The sequence below is a fragment of the Pituophis catenifer genome, unplaced genomic scaffold (assembly GCF_029215685.1).
Source record: "Pituophis catenifer annectens isolate HBS135680 unplaced genomic scaffold, rPitCat1.0.hap2 SCAF_6, whole genome shotgun sequence".
Taxonomy (NCBI): Eukaryota; Metazoa; Chordata; class Lepidosauria; order Squamata; family Colubridae; genus Pituophis; species Pituophis catenifer.
The window spans coordinates 49,787,346-49,812,134 of NW_027256886.1; the positions used below are offsets into that span (position 1 = coordinate 49,787,346).

The window sequence follows — 24,789 nt, forward strand, 5'->3', positions numbered from 1 at the left end:
GATGCTTTTCACTGAGGCTGTTACTGAGCAAGAGGTCATTCTATCACCCAAGCTCTTCATTGACACTGTCCAACGCCAGTGGGCCCAGCCTGGCTCCATTTCAACTCCCAGCAGTCTGGACAGAAAGCTGTATACAGTGGAGCAGGAGCTCGAGGATCTTCTCAAATTTCCTACGATAGATGCTCCCATGGCCAGCCTAATCTCTCCCAGCATCTTCCCATCCAATGCGGCCGAGGGCCTTTGTACGGAGGACAGACGGGCCGAGGTCTCAACGCGTAAGACCCACCAGGCCGCTGCGTGGGCCATTAAGTCGGCCATGGCAGCATCTTTCTTCGCCAGAATGTCTCTCATTTGGCTGCGACAGATGCAGGCAAGAGCTTCACCTGAGGATTCTTGTCTGCACCAGGACATCAATAAGCTGATCGCTGCTACAGAGTACTCTGCCGACGCAACTCTCAATTCCACAAAATTCACCTTGTGCGCCCTGGCATCTAATATCACTTCTCGCCATCTCCTCTGGCTGCATCATAGGCAAACGGACATGAGAACCAAATGGCATTTGGCTGCAGCGCCATTCAAGCTGGGTCCCTCTTCGGGGACGCCTTGGATCCGATTCTCATAGAAGGTAGGGACAAGAGGAAGGTCCTTCCCTTTGCCGCCAGAAGACCTGATAGACGATCTGCCTTCCCCTATCGCAGGCAGTCCTTTCGATCTTTCTGATCCCAGGTTCCAATCCCTGGCCTTCCAGTGATCATACAATCACCCTGCTGACAGCTCCCATGACAAGCAGCCCTTCAGAGAGCGCACACGCCAGCCTCAGTCCAGACATCCCTTTTGGGGCTTCAACTTTCATCCCTACCGTAGAAATAAGTGATTCATCACTTCAAGGGCCCATTGGCGGTCGTCTCACCATCTTCGCCACCACCTGGCGCACTACGACTTCTGATGCCTGGACCATCCAAACTGTCTCCCTTGGGGTCACCTTGGAATTCATTTCGGATCCCCCGAGGCGTTTTATTCATTGTTCTACTTCTACTGACCCTTCCAAGAGAGCTCTAATGAAAACCGAGATCCAGCACCTCCTGTCCATTCAGGACGTTGAACTAGTCCCACCGGAACACCAGGGTTCCGGCTTTTATTCTATTCTCTTCTTGGTGCAGAAAAAATCGGGGAGGCAGCAGAGCCATTCTGGATTTGAAGCGCCTGAACGTCCATATACGTTACAGGTGCTTCAAGATTCATACTTTGCATACTATTTTGGGCAGCGTCAGACACGGAGATTACTTGGCATCTATAGATCTCTGGGAGGCATATCTCCACGTTCCCATCAGGCCATCCCACAGAAAGTTCCTCAGATTCTGTTACGAGGGGGCTCATTTCCAATACAGAGCCTTGTCCTTCGGTCTTTCTTCCTCCCCTCGCATATTCACCAAGCTCCTGGACATTTTAAGAGCGTCCCCAGTCAGATTGCAATGTTACCTGGATGACATTTTAATTCAATCTTCCTCACTCCAACAGGGAGAACGAGATATCCAGGTAATGATCACTACGCTCCAGGACCACGGTTTCACCATGAATTGGGAGAAGAGTCAGCTCACACTTGCCACCGACTTAGTCCACCTCGGGGCCTGTATCGACATGCTGTCAGGCCTAATCTTCCTGTTGCAGGAATGGCAATCCAACATCTGGGCCACGGTGCAACAGGTGAAGTCCCGAAGAAGGGTACCCCTGATCTTGCTTTCCCAATTGTTGGGCCAGGTGATATCATGTTTGGCAATCGTCCCCTGGGCGAGATTGCACTCTCGACCACTTCAGTGGCTTCTACTTCCAAGCCAAAGGGCGGGCTTCAACAATACCAATGCCCGAATCAGGGTCCCCCCGAGGGTACTCAAGTCTTTCGACTGGTGGATGTCTCCGGTGTTGACAAGGGACTCCCTCTTCCACGAGCTGCAGCGTCTGATTCTAACCATGGATGCCAGCCTTTTCGGCTGAGGCACTCACTTAAACGCCCAGGTCAGGGGCGTTGGTCACCCAAGGATCTTCTCAACGATATCAACTGGCTGGAGTTGCGTGCTGCCCATCTCACACTCCGCCATTTCCAGCATCAGCTATCGGGGCACCATGTGCTTCTCCAGACCAACAACATCACAGCGAAGGCCCACGTGAACCGGCAGGGCGGAACCTGGTCCAGGATCTTGATGTGTGAGGCCGCGCACATGTCTCTCCACTATGGGTGGAGAGACATTTGATTTCGCTACAGGCAGAACACATATCAGGGAACTCCAACACCTGAGCGGACTGGCTAAGCAGAACTACCATTGACCATGCAGAGTGGCAACTACATCCTGCTCTGCAGATTGTATCCCGCTTTGGCCAGCCTCAAATTGATCTCTTTGCCAGTCCGGAGAACACTCAGCTTCCTCGCTTCCTCACCAGATTCTGAACTCCAGAGGCCGAGGGGACCAATGCCCTCCACTGCAAATGGCCTCCGGGCCTCCTTTATGCTTTTCCCCCGATACCCCTGATATCGAGGGTTATCCAAAAACTCTTGGCAGAGGGCGCAGAGATCATCCTGGTAGCTTCATATTGGCCTCGAAGGGCATGGTTCGCCAACCTCATGAGTGTCGTCTGGCAACCTTGGAGGATCCCCCCGGATCAGATCTTCCTACGCCAGGGAGCCGTTTACCATCCAGAGCCCCATTGGTTCCAGCTAGCCATCTGGATCTTGAAAGGGAGAGCTGAAGAACGACTGTTTCTCCTCCAGGGTGATCTCCACCCTTCTAGCTTCCCGCAGAGACTCTACCACCCGTATATACAAGGCTACCTGGTCGGCATTTCATCGCTGGTGTGTCTCTTCTGGAATTGACCCCATGACGGCGTCCGTTTTGGACTTCCTCCAAGCGGGGTTGGATGCAGGTTTAGCCACCAACACCCTGCGACGCCAGGTCATGGCCTTGGCCACTGTCCTCTCCTGCAACTGTCAGAGCACCCTGTCTCAGCATCCACAAATCCGATGTTTCTTCCGGGGTGGCCTCCAACCTTTGACCTCCCCGGTTCACCGGTATCCCTCCTGGGATCTTTGTCTCATTCTCCAGGCCTTTCAAGCCACTGTCCTCCGCCAGTCTCAAGTTCCTGACCTTCAAGGTTGCCTTCCTTGTTGCTGTCACCTCCGCTCGCAGGGTGTCCGAGCTTGCGGCCTTTTCCATATGTAAGGATTTATGCATTTTTCATCCCAACCGGGTCATTCTACGGATGGATCCATCTTCCTTCCAAAAGTCAACACCTGGTTTCATAGGGCCCAAGAGGTCGTGTTACTTGACTTCTGCCCCAGGCCGTCACACTCCAACAAGCAGCGCTGGCATTCTTTGGACGTTCGCAGGGCCTTAAAGAAATACATTCTCAGGACTGCTCCGTTCCGCAAATCTGAATCATTGTTCCCTTCTTTCAAACCAAGCTCCCTTGGTTCTAAGGTGTTGTCTTCAACTATAGCCCGCTGGCTTAATGCCTGCATCTCCATGGCTTACGAGCGCAAGAACAAGCGTCCGCCTGGCTGCATCACAGTACATTCCACTTGTAGCGCTGCTACCACTGCTGCTTGGGCCACCCAGGCACCTCTTCTCAAGATCTGCAGGGCGGTGACTTGGGCCTCTCCGACACCTTTCATTCACAATTCACAATTGGACAAGTTTGCTTCGGCTGAAGCAGCGTTTGGTCGCAGGGTACTTCAACAAATTCTTCCTCAGGAGGACCAGCCTGCCTCCACTTCTTCTCTCCCTGGGGATATTTAGCTTGGGTATATCCCACTCAATGGATTCTCTAAGCAGTGCAAGGGAGAAGGAACATTGGACTTACCTGAAGGTTCTTTCCCCTTGCGCTGCGTGAGAGTTCATACCCTCCCTTGTGGAGCGCTCGGACTCCTATTAACTCCTTTTCCATTTAAGTTCTGTTTCTTCAGATCCAGACTTTGTTTTTGAACTGGAGCTAGACAGGAAGAGGAGGTGTGTTTAAGCAAATTCTTATTCAGTCTCTGGCCTATCACATGAGGATTAACCCACTCAATGGAGTCTCACGCAGAGCAAGGAGAAAGAACCTTCAGGTAAGTCCAATGTTCCTTCTATGCTAATTTTTTGTTCCATCAATAGTGTAGTTCAGGGGTGAAATGCTCCCGGTTTGGACCAGATCGCCCAATCCGGTAGCGATGGCGGTGGGTGGTTCGGAGAACCGGTAGCAAAAATCCCTGCGCCCCCCCCCCCCATGCCCAGCTGAGCCACACAATCATCAGAGGCTGTTTTTTTTACTTTTAAAAGCATTTTTTCTACAACCTCTTCAGCCGAAAAAATGCTTTTAAAAGTAAAAAAAAAAAAAGCCTCTGATGATCGCACGGCTCAGTTGGGATCGTCAGAGGTTTTTCAAAGCATTTTTTTCTGCAACCTCTTCATGCCCTTGTTACTTCTCGGTTGGATTACTGTAACGCCCTCTACATGGGGCTGCCTTGGGATGCACTTGGAGGCAGCCGTGGCTTCCATTTCGAAGTTCCAAGCAGGCTCGCCTTATAAGGCTCTGCTGCAGTAGGAACGGCGACAGGTGGTAATTTACGAGTATGCCCGGTGACCAGACAGGGACTCGATCATTGGGGGCTCTCTGATTCCACAGTGACGGCTGTCTTGACAACAGTCTAAGTCTCAACTGTCAGCCATCTGCCCACAGTAATGGTCGAGCTTCTAAGCTCTCGCCAATCCACAAGTTGCAGGAGTGCTGTTTTGGTTCCGCAAAAGCTAATGCTGCGAGCAAGCTCAACTGGCTGCCTTGCAGAATCACCTCCTGGTGATCTGACTTGCCACAGAGCAGCTCTCAGCGAGCTCGAGCTGAAAGCTCTTCACACTGGGATTAGTTGGTGGTACAGCTGTCAAAGATCTAAAAGAGCAGTCACATTGGCAGTATAGCTGTCAAAAAGGTAGGAGAAGGATCCAGGAATAGGAGACCTAATTAAAAGCACATCTGTCTTTAGCTAGGACTGAGTCAAAAGCTGGGGACCGTTGATGTAGGCATGTCCTCACAGCTTTGACAGACTCAGTCCTCTTGGCTAGCAGATGAGGACAACCCATTCCTGGGTGCTGTGTCCACTGCAATGGAGAATGACCTGGATAAGGACTCTTGCCTGGATATACAAAAAAAGTTTAAAATTGTTAAGTCTTAAAGTTTAAGATCTTAAATCATCCTTTCACCTGCTGCTATAATAATGTGAAATTAGTAGAAAATTGCTCTTTTAATATTACATAGGCTTTTATGTATTAAATTTTGTACATTGTATTAAACATGGGGAGATGGATTTGCAGAATTTACATAATGGAAATATGAATATGATGAAATATTCTGAATACATAGTTCTGTGGATGTGATATTTCAAAATTTGAATTTGCATTTTATTTAGTTAAAAATTTTCTTGCGAAACATGTGGTAAGCATTTGTTATGTGTCTTTATATTTTGCTTTGCTTATATAGATGGAAATCCCATCCTTTATTTTTAAACAGCATACCTTTATGTGTTTATATTGGTAGGCTTCATCTGCATATCATCAAGATTGGTATTTTGTTTGGCATAGTGTAGTATAATCTAAAAATAAAAATCTGCACTTATTTAAGTACACTCAATAGGTTCTTTGGCAAAACAGTTTTCTTCAACAACTCAATATGCAATGTATAACTAACAAAATCAAGAGTGAAACATCTTGATATCTGTAGCTCTTATAGGAACAACGGTTTTTTCCTTTTTCATGCTCATGTTACTTTGGCATAGGGCTGCCAATTGACAACTCTAGGAAAAGACCAACATGATAATGAGTGGCACATGTTCTGTGTGGTATATCTTTTTGGTTTCTAATGTATTACTAATTTTCAAGATTCCAATATTTTAATGTACTTTTAAATCTCAAATAGATCTCTATTATGTCACTCAGAGTTGAAATGGATCAGATTCATAATTGTGACACAGAATTTTGCTGTACTGCTGTATATTGTATAACAAATGTATTCAATATCATTGCTTGCCAGTTGAGGATTAAAATTGGTTGTGACAGATCTCATTACACCTCTGATTTCTAGGTCAGTGACTTTACAGCATGATGACTGAAGAGCATTGGACAGGAGATATTGATCTACTGACTAAGGGCAGAAGGCTAGAGTTTCCTCTTACAAGTTAGGGGCTGACACTGTATAGTCCATGGAAGAAATATGGCTGACCTGGAAGATATGCATAATACTGTGCATATGTATGTGTAATTTGTTAAGTTTGAAATAGCATTAGGCAATGAAGTTCTAAATTTATGCCTGGGCAATTCATCTCAAATTTGTATCTCTTGAACTGTTATAGAATTGGTTTGCATAATGCTAGATATTATATCTTAATGAATAATGAAGGTTACATTAACCTGTAAACAGTTGTTTGGGAATAAGCCTTCTCAAATTCAGTGGGTTTAATGCTTAGTAAATATGCTTGGATGTGATTGGTAAATAAATTGTTGGTTTTTTTGCTCCAATCTGATGTAATTCTGAATTTTTAGAATGATAGTGGTAGGTAATACAGCTACTTAGTCCAAGCAGATATAAGGAATTTTCCACAATCCCAAAGATATCTGATTTATCTAAAATTGTGTGTGCTAATTTATATGTAGATGAAAAAACTAGAAATGATTCCTATAATTTAAACTGAAATACAGTAAATATTATTATACTTGGTAAAATTAGACCTAAGTGACCTGCCTATTTTCTTCTTGTATGATTTAGATATTAACTGTTGATAAAAATCATCAAAACTGATGATTGTTTTATATCTAGGCTTTGATTGGTCAGTTCACCAAATATAAAAATAACCTTTGTTTACTTAAGACACATGATCATTGTGGTTAAAAGAAGACAGAGAAATTCCATTTTATAATAACTCCTTTATGTGGGATAAATTGGTGCATCTAAATAGTCTGAATTTAACTCTTGCTTTTATTACAATAATGTCACACAGTTTGTAGCTGATTTTGAAGTTGGTTAAACGTTACTAAAATATAATAAAAAACAAGTGCGTGAAAAATGTTTTTTCTGCTGTATCTTTATATATATATTTAAAATAACTGTGAATTAAGGCATTCATACACACACACACACACACACACACACACACACACGCACACACACAATGTATAGATATCGTATGCATTTATAAGGTTGAGGTATTGTGGTCAAATACTGTGGTTCTCCTTTTGACTAATATTGAATTCAAGTGAACTTGCCTGTCCTAAAACCACAGACTAACACCAAGTAATTTAAAATAAAAATGAAATTAAAAGATGAAACTGAAAACAAATATCAATCCTAAATTTTGTTATTTGGGCCTGGCTTTTTCCTGTCTAATTCTCATTTAGTCATAAAATTGGCATTGTGCCATAATGATGGGTTCTCTTTCCAATGCTGTTTCCATTTTAAAGATGCTGATGTAGCTATATTGGCAATAATTTAACAAATACCCTATCCATCAGGTATGGAAAAAAGATGTTTATATTGTAATAGCAATATATTACTTAATTCATATGCAACTTAGCCTACCACATGGAAAATATAAATCTATTTGCCATGTGGCTGGTCTGGTGATAACATTATATTAAATTCCTAGGTGAAGTAATTTATACAATTGCTTTTCTATGTGAGGCCCATGGAAATTAGTGATAGTCGAACTTCATTGTTCGACTTGCTATATTATAGTTTAACAGAATTCCTATAGTTGTGGATATGTGTACTGTGTTACACATGTAGAATTATGCAGATCACAAGTGCTGTAGATCACAGTTCTTAATTGGTTTAAGCTGAAATAATTCGTTTTATTTCTAATTTCACTGTGTTTGCTTGTGTTCAGTTGGGAAATATTAAGACTTCGGTCAAGTAGACCAGTTGTTTAAAGCTAAATTGCCATACAGAACTGAGCAAATGTAGCTGAGTAGGGCTTTAAAAGAATCAATATGCAAAAATTTCTCTGCATTACCAAATTATGTCTATCTAGGATCAGATTGTTCTTTGGTGTAAAGTTTGAATATTGGAGAACATTAGGGAGTATAACTGAAATTGTCTCTGAATGACTGTTTCTTGTAGTTGTGTATTGTGTTTAAATTTCTTAAATATTATAAGATGGTTGTAATCATCTGAACATGTTATGTTCTGTGTATCATAACAAATAGAAGTAAGTTCTATACTCAAGAGGTATGTATGTATATGACTACAATATATTTAATATTGCAATCATTTTTACCAAATGTGGCTTCTCCTACTGGTATTAATTTTAGTCACTCTAACTATTAAGTTAATAGAGTGACTTAATATCTAGAGTTCACTATTAAATTAGAGTGTGGCAGGCAATTGCCAAAATACTGTATGTGAGCTTCTAATACAATGCACATTTTCTTTATTATTTGACAGGATGATAACTAATCTTTTAAATTACAAGTCCATAGTGGTTCATCATGTTTATTATAACCTCTGTTTCTACCATATTGTATCCTGTTCATAAGTTTTAAATATATCATCATATGGCTATATATGTTGGAATTAGGAATTTGGTGATCATATTTTGTTAACAGACACATCAGCATTGATTTCATAAAGGTGCAATTTTATTGCCTTTTATGGTGGGAAGAAAGCATTCTATTGATGAACTCCCATTTTTATAGTAGGAAAAATGATCCTGCTTTTAAGTCAATCATTCCAAAAAAGAACAATTTAATTTAAAAACAACAAAAGCTTGTTACTTTTATTTAAGATCAAGTCACCATTTGAAGGAAAATATTTGGGAGGGAAAAAATACTTTTCAGGAATCTTGGTTTTATTGATTGGATTGTTTATGGTGGAAATTAGACAATCAGTGACTAATGCAAAATGAATAAGACCATATGAACGTGGGCTAGATAATTATTTGATAATGCCAGGGTGGCTCTTGGGAAAAAATGGACTTAGAAGAAATTGAAAGAAATGAAAGACATTAAGAAATGCAGGATGAAAGGAAGAGAATGCATGCTTCATGTATGAAAAAGTGTTAAAGATTTTTTAATCTCTCTATGGAAAGAGTGAAAAGTGGATAGAATGAAATTGATGTAGTGTATCTTGGAGCATCTATCCACCTTAGACAAACCACCAAGACCAGATGGATTATACCCCAGGGTTCTGAAGGAACTTGCAAACTGATCTCAGAACCTCTGAACTATATTTTTCAAAGATCCTGGAACATTGGGGAACTACCAGAGGACTGGAAAAGAGTTGATGTAGTTCTGTTCTTTTAAAAAGGGGGGAAAAATAGATCCAGGAAATTAAAGATCTATCAACCTGACTTCACTATCTGGAAAGATTCTGGAAAAGATAATCAAGCGACAAATCTGTGAGGCAAATAAATTCATAACCAAAAACCAACATGTTTTTGTGAAAAACAGATCATGTCAGACAAATCTTATTTCATTCTTTGACAAAACGACAAAATTAGTGGACCAGAGAAATGCTGTGGATATAATATACTTGAGCTTCAATAAGGCATTTGATAAAGTAAACCACAACCTACTACTTGGTAAGATAGAAAAATGTGGGTTAGACAGCATCACCAAATGGATTCATAACCGGCTGACCAACCACACTCAACATGTAGTCCTCAATGGAACTGCATCCACAAGGAGAGAAGTATGCAGTGGGGTATCCCAAGGCTTTGTTTTAGGCCCAGTACTCTTCAACATCTTCCTCAATGATTTGAGTGAGGGGATAGATGGGGAACTCATCAAATTTGCAGGTGACAACAAGCTGGCAGGAATAGCCAAGACTCCAGAAGAGAGGCTTAAGATACAGAAGAATCTTGACAAACTTGAACATTGGGCACTATCTAACAAAATTAAATTCAATGGTGAAAAAAGTAAGGTTATACATTTAGGCAAGAAAAATGAAATGCATATGTATAGTACAGGTGGTAGCTGGCTCAGTAGTAGTAATTGTGAGATGGAACTTGGAGTCCTAATGTCAATTACTTAAATATGAGCCAGGACTGTGCTGCAGCTGCCAAAAAAAAGCAACACAGTTCTAGGCTGCATTAACAGAGGGATAGAATCAAGATCACGTAAAGTATTAATACCACTTTATAATGCCTTGGTAAGACCACACTTGGGATACAGCATCCAGTTTTGGTCGCCATGGTGTAAAAAAGATGTTGAGATCTAGAAAGAGTGCAAAGAAGAGTAACAATTAGGGGACTGGAGGCTAAAACATATAAAGAACGGTTGCTGGAATTGGGTATGTCTAGTTTAATGAAAAGAAGGACTAGGGGTGACATGATAGCAGTGTTCCAATATCTTGGGGGTGGCTACAAAGAAGAGGGAGTCAAGCTATTCTCCAAAGCACCTGAGGGCAGGACAAGAAGCAATGAATGGAAACCAATCAAGGAGAGAAGCAACCTAGAACTAAGGAGAAATTTCCTGTCAGTTAGAACAATTAATCAGTGGAACAACTTGTCTCCAGAAGTTGTGAATGCTCCAACACTGGAAGATTTAAAGAAGAGATCGGACAATCATTTATCTTAGTGGCGCAACAGACTAATGCTACTGTTAAAGGTAGTATTTAGCTTGCAGCTGCCTGCAATTACTGCGAGTTCAATTCTCACCAGGTTCAAGGTTGACTCAGCCTTCCATCCTTTCTAAGGTAGGTAAAATGAGGACCCGGTTTGTGGGGGCAATAAACTGACTTTGTATAAAATATACAAAAGTATGAAGGCTATTGCTTAACACCTTGTAAGCCGCCCTGAGTCTCCGGAGAAGGGCGGCATATAAATCAAATTTAAAAAAAAAAACGATATAGGGTTTCCTGCTTGGGCAGGAGATTGGACTAAAAAACCTCCAAGGTCCCTTCCAACTCTCATTCTATTCTATTCTATTCTATTCTATTCTATTCTATTCTATTCTATTCTATTCTATTCTATTCTATTCTATTCTATTCTATTCTATTCTATCCTCTACTCTACTCTACTCTACTCTACTCTACTCTACTCTACTCTACTCTAAAATGATACAAATGTATTGTTGTTGTTAGTTGTGAAGTTATGTCTGACCCATTGTGACCCCATGGACAACATTCCTCCAGGCTTCCTGTCCTCTACCATCCTCTGCAGTCCATTTAAGCTCACACCTACTGCTTCAGTGACTCCATCCAGCCACCTCATTCTCTGTCATTCCCTTCTTTTGCCCTCAGTGTTTCCCAGCATTAGGCTCTCCTCCAGTGAGTCATTCCTTTTCATTAGGTGGCCAAAATATTTGAGTTTCATCTTCAGGATCTGGCCTTCTAAAGAGCAGTCAGGGTTGATCTCCTGTAGGATTGACCAATTTGATTGCCTTGCAGTCCAAGAGACTCGCAGGAGTCTTCTCCAGCACCATAGTTCAAAGGCCTCCATTCTTTGGCGCTCAGCCTTTCTTATGGTCCAACTTTCACAGCCATACATTGCAACTTGGAAAACCATAGGCTTGATTATACACACTTTTGTTGGCAGGGTGTTGTCTCTGCTTTTTAGTATGCTGTCTAGATTTGCCATAGCTTTCCTCCCCAGGATCAAGTGTCTTTTAATTTCTTGGCTGCAGTGCCCATCTGCAGTGATATTGGAGCCCAGGAAAATAAAATCTGTCACTACCTCCATTTCTTCCCCAGGAATTGCCAGGAATTGAGAGGGCCGGATGCCATGATCTTAGTTTTCTTAATGTTGAGTTTCAAGCCAACTTTTGCACTCTCCTTCTTTAGTTCCTCTTCACTTTCTGCCATTAGAGTGGTATCATCTGCATATCTGAGCTTGTTGATATTTCTCCTGGCCATCTTAACTCCAACTTTTGATTCATCTAGCCCCGCATTTCTCATGATGTGCTCTGCATATAAGTTAAATAGGCAGGGCGACAGTATACAGCCTTGCCGGACTCCTTTCCCAATTTTGAACCAATCAGTGTTTCCGTGTCCAGTTCTCACTGTTGCTTCTTGACCTGCATATAGGTTTCTCAAGAGACAAATAAGATGGTCTGGTACTCCCATCTCTTTAAGAACTTGCTACAATTTGTTGTGATCCACACAATCAAAGGCTTTAGCATAGTCAATGAAGCAGAAGTAGATGTTTTTCTGGAACTCCCTAGCTTTCTCCATGATCCAGCGTATGTCGGCAATTTGATCTCTAGTTCTTTGCCTCTTCAAATTCCTGCCTGTACTTCTGGTAGTTCTCAATCCACATACTGCTGGAGCCTAGCTTGTAGAATTTTAAGCATAACCTTACTAGCATGTGAAATGAATGCAATGGTGCAATAGTTCGAACATTCTTTGGCATTGCCTTTCTTTGGAATTGGAATGTAAACTGAACTTTTCCAATCCTGTGGCCACTGTTGTGTTTTCAAAATTTGCTGGCAAATTGAGTGTAGCACTTTTACTGCATCATTTTAAAATTTTAAATAGCTCAGCTGGAATACTGTGTCCTCCACTAGCTTTGTTGTTGCTTAGATTTCCTAAGGCCCATTTGACTTCACATTCTAGGATGTCTGGCTCAAGGTCAGTGACCACATCGTAGTTATCAGGGATGTTAAGCTCGTTCTTATATAGTTCTTCTGTGTAATTTTGCCACCTCTTCTTACTCTCTTCTGCCTCTGTTAGATCCCTGCCATTTTGGTCCTTTATAATGCCCATCTTTGCATGAAATGTTCCCTTCATATCCAATTTTCTTGAAGAGATCTCTGGTTCTCCCTCTTTTGTTTTCTTCTATTTCTTTGCACTGTTCATTTAAGAATGCATTCTTATCTCTTCTAGCTATTCTCTGGAATTTTGCATTCAACTGGGTGTATCTTTCTCTTTCTCCCTTGCCTTTCTTCAGCTATTTGCAAGCTATTCTTGCCTTTCTTTTTCTTTGGGATGGTTTTAGTTGCTACCTCTTGTACAATGTTGCGAACGTCCATAGTTCTTCAGGCACTCTGTCTATCAGATCTAATTCCTTAAATCTATTTTTCACCTCTACTATATATTCATCAGGGATATGATTTAGTTCATATCTGAGTGGCCTAGTGCTTTCCCCTACTTTCTTCAATTTAACTCTAAATTTTGCAATGAGAAGCTCATGATCTGAGCCACAGTCAGCTCCTGGTCTTGTTTTTACTAACTGTATAGAGCTTCTCCATCATTGGCAGCAGAGCACAAGTCAGTCTGATTTCTGTGTTGACCGTCTGGTGATGTCCATGTGTAAAGCCGTCTCGGGTTGTTGGAAAAGAGTGTTTGCTATGACTATTGTATTATCTTGACAGAATTCTATCAGCCTGTGCCCTGCTTCATTTTGTATTCCAAGACCAAACTTGCCTGTTATTCCAGTTATCTTTTGGCTTACTACTTTAGCATTCAAATCCCCCATAATGATAAGGACATCATTTTTGGTGTTAATTCTAGAAGATGCTGTAGGGCTTCATAGAACCGGTCAGTTTCATCCTCTTCAGCACCAGTGGTTGGGACTTGGATTATTATGATATTGAATGGTTTGCCTTGGATTCGAACTGAGATAATTCTATCATTTTGGGGATTGTATCCCAGTATTGCTTTTCCTACTCTTTTATTGATTATGAAGGCTATTCCATTTCTTTGAGGGATTCTTGCCTGCAGTAGTATACCTGATGGTCATCTGAATTAAATTCACCCATTCCTCTCCATTTTAGTTTGCTGATTCCTAAGATGTCGATGTTCAATCTTTTCATCTCTTGTTTGACCACATCCAGCTTGCTTTGATTCATGGATCTTACATTCCAGGTTCCTACGGAGAAAAAAATCTTTACAGCATCAGACTTTCCTTTCACCACCAGATGCATCCACAGCTGAGTGTCCTTTCGGCTTTGGCCCAGTCGCTTCACTCTTCCTGGCGCCTCTAGTACTAGCCCTCTGCTCTTCCCCAGTAGCATATTGGACACCTTTCGACCTGAGGGGCTCATCTTCCAGCGTCATATATTTTTTCCTTTTGGTACTGTCCATGGGGTTTTCATGACAAAGATACTGGAGTGGGTTGCAATTTCCTTCTGCAGTAGATCATGTTTTTTCAGAACTCTCTGCTATGACTTGTCCATTTTGAGTGTCCCTGCATGGCATAGCTTCATTGAGCTACACAAGCCCCTTTGCCACGACAGCCCATCAAGGGGCAAGTGTTTAGAGTTAAACTAATACAAATCTTGAAAAAGAATGATTGGTATACTTATGAAGTGAAAGAATATAGATGGAAAAAACATCTGGAATATGATATTATGCAAAATGAATGTGGAAGAAAAATATAATGTGTACATAGAGAAAAAATATAAAAAGAGCAGAGAATATTTAAGATTAAAAGCAATGTGAATCTTTTAATGGAATCTTCAACAGAGTGAATGGAATTAAACATGAAATAGATGAAATTTTCGGAATGCAGCTGAAGTCAGGAAATCTTGAAAAAAATTGTATGGGCATTATAGCAATATTAAAATAAATGCTAGAAATGTTAATCTCAAAGAAAAAAATAAAAAGTAAGTCATCACTGTTGTAAGATGCAGGTACAGATGGTAAATCTGGAAAAATGTTAAAATATAGATATGATTTGTTTATGAAGTGGCTGGATGACTTGTTTTAACATGTGTGAAGACATCTGTGTTTAATGGTTGAAAGAATGCTGTTATTGTTCCTTTATACAAAAGGAAAAACAGAAGGGCAGCAAGAATGAATGCAACAAACTTTCTGTGTATGAAAGTGGGTGGATTAGTTTAATAAGTATGTCTGGGAAAATGTGTAGAATTTGATTGAAATAACTGACAGCAAACAAAACTGGGACAATGTAGTTCGGCTTTATGCCAGGCGGAGATGTGCAGAGCAGATCTTTGCTCTTCAACAAGTCACTAAGAAACATATTAATGTAAAAAGGAAAACTCATGTTGTTGATTAGGAGTATGTTTGGTATAGAAAAGATTTTTTGCAGGGATAGAAGGTATGGAATGTATAGTAAATAATGCTGGTTAAAATAGATTTAGTTAGATTTACTTTTATTTTTTCCTATCACTAATATTTGATTTCTTTTTTAATTACTCCTTACTATTTTCTGCAATGTTCCTTATACATTTGTGAAATGTTGCCAAATCTCCAGTACCACTACTGTGTCATTCCTAACAAATCAATATACCGTTGATATCTAAAAATTATCATTTTGAATTGTCTACAAATCCTTTCAATTTAGACTTTTGATGAATAGTAATTTTAATTACTAATGACTGTGTATTAGATCATATTTACATCTCAAAATGAATGAGCCGTACATAATGCATAGATTTCTGGAAAATTGTGTTGTTGCTGTAAAAAATTGAACTGTGAAGTTTGGAAGTTCAAATGTTGAAACGATAGTGAAGAATTTCTCATATTTTCAAGATGTTTCTGTTCATAGGGTTGTCATTTGAATTCATTGTTTGGGACAATTGGTTGTAGGATTCCTGCTCCTCATTTCTCTGTGCCATTTTTAAAAAGATACTGTATTCTTATAAACTTTGCCATTTAACTACACAAAATCATACCTTTTCTCTGGTAATATTGAGGAATGCTTCTGTATGCATATCATCTTGTATAAGTAAGATGCGGTGCAGGAAAAAGCAAACAAAAAACTTGTTGCAAAGAACTCTTTATTGGGCACATAGTAACTATTAAACTCACATTGGACTTCTCAGAAAAGGATTGGATTTGAATTCTGGAAAACTTCTGTCTCTTCTGGAAACATACATATAAAGTAGCAGTACTGTAGACAGTGATAACTGACAACTAAGACTAAAATTGTTGACAATTTCTTGATTTGCCTGGTTAGCTTATGTATAGAAGTCATTAACTATTTATAAAATGCATTATGAATTGAATTCCTTCAAACTGTTGTAGTGTGTGTGACATTTTCTAGCGCAAAGTCTCAGGCTTACATTCGGCTACCTGTAAATGTATACTCAGTAAAGATTTGCAAAGTTGAGAGCCTAATGCACTTTTATTCTTTTATTTTGGTTACATTAAATTTCTCTTGCCATCCCTAATGACATTCAGCTTCATAAAAAGTTCTTAGCAAGATTATTAGAGTTATTATTTTAAAGACAAATGAGACTACTGTGTTGATATTTTAGATAGATGCTAAGAGAACAAATAGGCACTTTAGTTCAAAGACTTGATCTTCTCTGTGATCAATTCATTTTGGAATGAAGTTATGATCAAAAGTAGTATCAAATTATTTATTGATGAATATTGTACAGTTGCTTCTAATTGTAGGCAAAAAGCTTAGTAGTTTTATAAAGCTTCTTTTATTATTGATAATGTGACAAAAAAGGTCTGTGACAATACACATTAGCTGTACTAAGAATGATGTAACTATATTGCACTAAATAGTTGTACAATGAAATCTAAATATAAGACAGACTTCTAGCACAGCTTGCCATGTCTGATTCATATTATATATTTTCAAACAGATGTTATTTTATAGAACCAACTCTAGGTTTTAAAACCTGCATGCTTGGAGTTGGCCTATTTTCCAGTCCAGAATTTTATTCATTATGATAGCCTGCTGATGACTGCATGATAAGTACAGCTAAAGGAAGCAGGAAGAAGGGTCAAAGTCAAAAGAGGATGAATTTACCAATCTATCTCTGATGTTTTCTTTTTTATCTTTCTGGTTATCTCTTCTGACCCATACAAACATTAGACTGAAAGAAAGTACAATTAGGTTTTCCTAGAGTGTTTAGTTGATCTTCTGTGTCAGCGGTCCCCAATCTTTTGGGCACCAGGAACCAGTTCCATGGAAAACAATTTTCCCATGGATCGGGGAGATCATGGTTTTGACTGCTACCTAGATCCTATGCATGTGCAGATGAAGTTTCACTGGTTTCTAACCTGCCATGGACCAGTAGTGGACCATGGACTGGGATTTCAGGACCTCTGTTCTATGTAAAAGTATTTAATTTACAACAAAGGATATTTGAATTTTGAGGGGTTCTTTGACCCCCAGAATCACCAACTGCCTACCCTGCCTCTAAAGAGTCATCTTTCATATGATGTAGACTATTACTGGAAACTCTTGAATTCATGGAAGTGTAATTATTTGTTGCACTTCTAGAGTATATTAAGAGATATACAAAATAATACAAAATAACAATTTTATTTGTTACAGATTCTTATGGTATGTACAGAAAGTGTTGGAGAAAAGAAAAAAAGAATAAGCCTAGCATTATTATTGTCTTCATCAGTATATCATTCTATAGAGCTGAGACTGGATAGGAGAAGTCACAGGACTTTAAATCATTACCATATTGTATCTTCTAAGGAGCTGAATTGGTCATATGTTGCTTATGGGGAGAGGAAGATCTGTTTGGATGGATGGATGGATTGTTTGGGGTTGTTGTAGGCCTAAAAGAATACGCATAGTTTGCCCAGTAGCTTAGGTTTGCTGTTGAATTGCTAGAATTACATCAGTATATATTATATCTATTGGGAGTTGTTTGCCCAAGGATGACTAAATTGTTAGACATTAGCAGTATAAAGTAGGAACCCTTAAATAGAAAAGAAGAATTGGATCATGACTAACATGCGTTTGTAAATTCATTCTTTTTTTATATAAATCAAACCCAAAATAAGCTATCATAATTGAGCATTCTATGTCAATTTGTTGGCTTTTTAGAAAAAAAAATAGGAAAACAAAATCAATCTCCATATGAAATTTTTGCATACTGCAGTCCCCCATTGTGATGAAATGAATAATTTAAGCAGGGACTGTGATACCAGAGCTGCTTTAAAGGTTCCCACTTCTTTTAATGCTGTAAAGGCTATTTTAACTTTATTAATGTCAGATTGTTCTTCCTGATATATACACATAATAAATAATAGTAGAAGTAGTAGTAATAGTAGTAGTAGTAGTAGCAGCAGCAGCAGCAGCAGCAGCAGCAGCAACAGCTTAAAATGTATTTTCTATTAAGTAGCAGTTGTGACACACTGAAAAAGATATTTTCAAAAGTATTTTGCATCTTACCTCTGAGTAAAATGAGGGATTTGATTTAACTAGTATTGTATTTGGTTTCTCTGTTTGCTAGTTTATGATATCTCAATATTTTGGGACTGGTGGATCCATTTCACAATTTTAAAAAATGTAATCAGAGCAAATAATGTAACTGAATGTTTGGCAGTTCACAAAATGGCTGCTAAAATAGCATGACCTCAGGCAGAAACATCATTTTCTAAAAGGCAAATTAGCATTTTGTTCTCTACCATCCTTTTTATTTATTCCCACCCTCACCAACCAACTATTAATCTTTAGCTTTCATTTATCTTTTTTTCTAAGTAAGTGGACACCTTTATAACCAAAAGACTGGGCTTCAACCACTAATCATTTTTATTTTATAAGAGTAAGAGTGCCTAGAGGCACATAGCAAATTCAGGGGCATTCTTGAAAATATCAATGATTCTGGAGGCTCTTGTGTTTTTAGTATATGCTAGCTTTCTATTAAATTCAATTAAAAATAAAATTCTTTAAAAAGAAGGTTGGTCAGAGTATCACCATCATGCATCTTTTATGCACAGAACAAAACCAACACTAATTCCTAATATATTTATTACTATCATTTATGTTAGTGCAGTTTACAAAAGGTTTAGGAAATGAAATTATGTATTTAATTTAACTTTCTAAACATCTATATAGTCTTTGTTCAGATTATATAGTTTAGTATAGAAACTAAGGTAAATTCTGTAGACCTTATATAATTGCTGGAGATTGCCAATCTAGCCTTGTAACATCAATCTTTTTGCAACCATGAAAGCAATCAATATCCATTTCTATTGTCTTCAAGTTTGCTTATAAACCAATGGTATTTAATTCAAAAGAACATAAACAAAACCCAGTGAATTATTTAGAGCAAATTAACCAAAAGGAAACCAGTAACACAGCTGATCATACATATTTGGCCATGCATTGCATTATGAGCAAGTAGGTGTCTAATTCTTCTTCATTTTAAATCCACATAAGTTTGCTTGAAAGTCTTCTGTTATCATTTTTCATTGTACATGTTCATCTAATGAGCTTTGGCATAGGATGCTATTGCATATAACTTTCATTCTCAGTGTTATTATTTCCACTTGTTTTACATGATATTGAAAAAGATAAAACACAAGGTACTGCATTTAGTTTAAATCCAGCATATATTCTGTGGTAAAAATTCTTTTCAATCTACTATTCAAAGAAGAATTTCTTTTATTGAACTTATCTCCTATTGAAAAAAGAGCACATTATTTTTCCCCCCTGAACAGCAGCTTTCAGTAATTCTTTGCATTTCAGTTTACATAACTCAATCAAATAAACACCCAATGAAAAGTATCTATTTTCCTTGTCCATGTTTTTCCCCCTTTGAGTGTAGGGTAGTGATTTTACTGTGTGGCTCCAATCAATGAGATTCTAGGCTTTGCCATTAGCCTTTAGGCATATAAGAATTTTTTACTTTAAAAGTTTTACATCTGATATATGGCAGCTGAAGTAGAACAAATTCTCAAATTTCTTCCCCCTTGCTCTTTTTTATGATTTTCATTTTTGTTATTGGCATATCTGTGCATAATAATTTAATTATTAGACAGAAACTCTTATTTGTAGAATCTGAATTATATGGCATACAATGTAACCATTGTTCTTTTAGTATTGGTAAAATATAGAGGATATTGTAATCAGACACTTTTACTTAGAACAGGATTATATAAAACAATAGGAGATTTTAGGATCGGAGAAAGAAGGAGAATGCAATTTAGTTCATACTAAATCTAATGGGAAAGGTTTTGCATTTCTTTTTTCTGTAAAGATGTGTGGTGCTAGGCTAATTTGATCTAACAATTATAAACTCCTCTAAACTTATTGGTGATTTTTATTACATTTGTCATCGTTTTGTTAAAACAAGTTCTTGAGAAGTTTAGAAATTTGTATTAAGTAGGTATCCATTAGAGGGCTCTCGAGGTTTTGAGTTTAGCAAACTTGATAGTGATAGTTCCAGAGCTTTGCTTGCTCACATTTCTTTGTTTTTCTTTTTTATTTTACAGAAAAGGTCACGGATTGCCTACAGTGACGAGGTGCGGAATGAGCTCCTAGGGGATGATGGGAATTCCTCAGAGATCCAGGTAGGATGCTAATCAAGAAGGCCTAGTGGGTGGCTGGAGGGTGAAGGAGGTCATTGGCACACTGGGCTTCTCAAGCTGCTTCTTAACAGCATTAGTAACAACTCATGTGGAAGTGATACTGTTTAATGCAAAGCTGGGGTCTTAATCAACTTCAAAATGATTCTTGGAGATCTTACAATTTAACCCTTGGATCCCTGTCTGCTATTTTTTTAAAAAAATAAATAAACAAAAAACCAAAATATTTTCTTCTCTTTTCCTTTATTATTTAGTACTTAAGCAGTACCTTGAAACACAATGTTTGCCAACAAACCCAAATACATGTAAAAGGAATGTAAAGTCACATAATACAGCTTTGATAAGAGGGAAATATAATTAAATTAACACTGGAAGGCAAAACAAATGAAAATGGGATTTTAGAATGTGACAGCTTCTTTTGCTCTCTGTAGTTGCCTCTCTGAATCAGATTTTGTTCTATGTACAAAACTGAAAATATATCAAAACTATATAAGTGTAACTGACTTAGTATAAAATGTTAGCATTTTAAGAAATGTGAAATATTTCTAAATATTTTATTCAGAGTCTCCAATATTACAAGTGTTCAGGAGGCTTTTTATTTATTTTATTTCGTTATTTTGTTTTCATGGGTATGCACTCTTTTACCCAAATATTACTCTGGATAAAGATCTATAATTTTTTTTTTGCTTTCATACATTATAATATTTTTAAATAAAATTTTGACAACTTCACACATAAGAAAGATTATGTACATTGGAGTAATGTGAATTAGTGAAGATAAAAGTATAATTATTTAATATTGTGAAAAATTTGCCACTGATCTTAATTTCTGTTCTACTTCCATAATAATTGATCAAAATACTTAAATTGTATTATTTGTTACTTTGATGTACTTTGTCTTTCTCTAAAGTACCTTAAAGAGTTAAAGCAAATGTCTATATATACCGTTTATTATGTATCAAAATAGAATCTATGTGATATATCTCAGACAAAAAAATCAAGTGAATTTTCAACTTTAAAACTGCCTAGAGTTGTGGGGAGTGGGCCAACATATACATTTAATAATTTAATAAATAAAAATATGAAAATTTAGATGGCTATGCCTTTATTTTATACTCTATGATCTATTAACATATATGCTAGCATACATAGCTAATGTATTTCAGTAATGGTATTTTTTTTACACATAGCTTGTTTTCTGTTTTCTTTTTAATCATCTGAAAGTGGACATATCTTTCAGAAAAGGTCTTTACTATTTAGCATTGTTCACAGAATTTATTTATTTATTAAATTTATTGATGACCCATCTTAGTACAAGATAAATCTGCCAAAACATTGGTATTACTTTCAAACTTAAATTTTCCATATTGTTTTCATATTATGAACTTTGAAAGGAAAGAAATAGCAGTATTTATAAAATTTAAGCCATTGTTTGAATGGCTTTGTTTTATTGTCACTTTTAAGAAGAATCAGTCTATCCTGTGGTAAAAACTATGTTTTTTATGTTTTTAATATCAACAATAAATTTAGATATATGTGGAAAAACAAAAGAAATATTGGTAGATAATGCCATGAAATTAACATAGAAAGAAAGTTTACTCTATAGCAAAAAATATAGTGATTTCATTGTCCAAAGTCAGTTAATATTCTATTTAACTATATCAGCCTTTTGGTTGATATCAAGTATACTATCCATCCATCCATCCATCCATCCATCCTTCCATCCAATCATCGCTAAATTTGTGAAATTTATAATTATAATTTGAACAAAGGTAAACAGATTTAATATACTTTGACAATAGTGAGAAAAGTTTTCAGTAACTTTCTATACATTGGTCAGTTCCTTTGGGGTTGGATCTAGAAACTTTAGGAAATTATCTTTCGATATACAGAATTTCCTATTTAATGTTTCTGATTGATGAATGGGACACCAATATAATTTATGCTGGATATTATAAAATTTTTCTGTTCTTGGTATAATCATTTAAGTTTAAAAGTAAAGAATGAAACTCATACTCAGTTTATCACGAATAACATAAATCAATGCATAAATAATGGAAAAGCAAGTGTTCTATAAACATAAGCATAAACATTGGGTTCTGACTGACTAGCAGTATTAAAATCTACATCCTACCTGTTACATAGTTAAGTAGAGAGCAAAGAAAGTGAGAAGGCTAGAACAAATCTAGATTAGGCATTTCCAGAAATAGACAAAACTATCTGTAATGTATTATTCTGTTCTTTATATAAACACTCTGTAATATATGCAAGCCTATATATTTGATGGCATTGTTTTTCTGTCCATGAAAAAAATGTTAAATTTAATAAATACATAGAATATATCTTCAAATAATTTGTAATAAATTCTATGATTGGGAAAATATGGTTGGTAAAATATTAGACATTCTATATTACAGCATTTTGATCCTTGAGAAAAAAAATAAGGATCTTGTTTTTCCTAATAGCTTCGTTAGAGATAATTATTGTGTTAATTATTTTTTTACTTAAGACTTTTATGTTCTGCCTATCTTCTATGGTTCTATAGATACCAGTAGTAAAGATTAACTTGACTTACTACTTTATGTAAAAGCTGTTATTTTCTACATTGCATGTTAGTATTTAAAATAGAAATTTGGATAAATTATACTGAGTTCAGTGGACTGTATATTTTTTGTTCTGAGTGTATCTTGCCTTCTGTTACACTATAATCCAATGAAACACATTTTAAAATATGGAAACAGAATATTTCAGTATTTTTGTTATTTTTCCCCATAATAATATTAGTTATTTATTCAAAAATTATATATATCTTCTTTCTCAGTGGGTTATTTATCTTTGTGTAACAATGTTTAAGCAATATTTTGGAACGTCTTAAGTTTATCTGATTGCATCACCAATTCCCTTGAAAGATTCAAATACAGCAGTGCAGAACAATAGAATACATTATCAATTTATAATTTTATTTAATATTTTTTATTTATTTGATAAGGATACTAGGTATGTAGTTAATAAATAACATGCTAGATTGGTAACTTGTTTCAAAAGTATATGAAATTATAATTTCATTGCTAAAATAATGGAAATGGTATTTCCATATAGAGAGCCAGTTTGCTGTAGTGTTTAAGGCATCAGGCTAGAAACTGGGAAACTGTGACCTCTTCTCCCACTTAGGGCATGAAGCCAGCTAAGTGACCTTGCGCCAGTCACTTTCTCGCAGGTCTAGAAAAGATGCAATGGCAAACCACATCTGAAAAACCTTGCCGAGAAAACTACAGGGACTTTTACAGGTAGTCTTTGAGAAAAGGACACAATTGAATGGCAGAAAAAAAAATCTATATATAACTAGACCTCTTGGGATGAGACACATTTTTTAATAATTAGTTTACTAATTGCAGTGTAAGTGTGTAAGTTGATAAATACAGTACAACAAAGTAGCTCTTACCTAGAGGAAATATTTTGTGATTATATGCTGCCTAATTTTTGATATCCTAATTCTGATAAAGACTTGGATTGCCTATGCATATAGTGTATCAAAACTCTAAAACTCTTCAGATGGGGAAAGAGAAATGGGTCAACTTAATTCCCCAAGATCTAAAGAAGGTCGGTATCACTTCATATAGCCTGGCAGAGCAGATCATTACCAGTCACAAATCTGTTACATACCGAGAGTATATAGCAAAATAAATGGACTGTCTCATAAGTTCAGAAAATTGTGTGTTCGACCCATGATAATGTGTAAAGGGCGTTTAATAGAGTTCAGCATTTATTCGTTATCTGTATGTGGGCAGAGACAGCACTGCCGTTATCAGCTTCTTGGGAGGGAAATTCCGTGGTTCTCCATGTCACGTGATCTGCCTCATAGACCCATGCACTCTCCGTGATGCAGTTTTGATTCTACTCAGAGGAGAAGGCTTAGTCACAAGAGATTCCACTGGTTCAAACCAGCGTAAACCAGATTTTTTTTTGTCTACAAAGGAACAGATTACCGCTTGTATCAAGTGGAAGAGGGGAAGTAAAAGAGAAGAATCTTTGTTTCAAAAATATGCTGATTATTATAACCTGAAATTGTGTCTGCCCACATATTTATGCTTTCTGATTGAGTTTGGCAGGGTTAGGATACTGCTTTTAAAAACAGAAGTAGTAGCATGTCATCAAGTGTCATAACTGTTAAATGAGGGAAAAATCTTTTGTTAATTTGAATGAATATCTTTCAGACATCATTTAAAAAAATAAAACCACCCATTATTTAGCTTAGCTGTAAATCCTACTCAGAGCTTAAATTCAGCCATGCAGCACAAACAAGATAGAACTCTCTTTCGCTCTTTCTCTCTCTTTTTGACACCTATTGAAAAAACAAATGTGGAGCATTTTAAAACTTTCATTCACTATGGCAGAGTGTCATGCCCCAAATGATTTCTATTGCAGAATAGTAGTTTTAAACTTTGCCCCTTAAACTATCATAGCCATTACATGAATGGTGACCTGCAAAAGGAGATGGGGACGAGCATAGTGATGCAGTAAACTTGCAAACCATCTTTTTTGGAAACCAAATGTTTATCTTTTGGGAGAAGCAAAGTGAGGAGAAGC

At 37.4% G+C, this 24,789-nt stretch overlaps 1 protein-coding gene across 3 annotated transcripts in view; it reads left to right on the forward strand.

Moving 5' to 3' along the window:
- VTI1A (vesicle transport through interaction with t-SNAREs 1A) overlaps positions 1-24,789 on the forward strand; it is a 283,339-nt gene that overhangs the window by 45,028 nt on the left and 213,522 nt on the right. For all 3 annotated transcript variants that reach the window (XM_070945215.1, XM_070945213.1, XM_070945214.1), the window contains exon 4: positions 20,110-20,187. In XM_070945215.1, the coding sequence (XP_070801316.1) occupies positions 20,110-20,187 (78 nt within the window). The remainder of the gene's footprint in view (positions 1-20,109; positions 20,188-24,789) is intronic.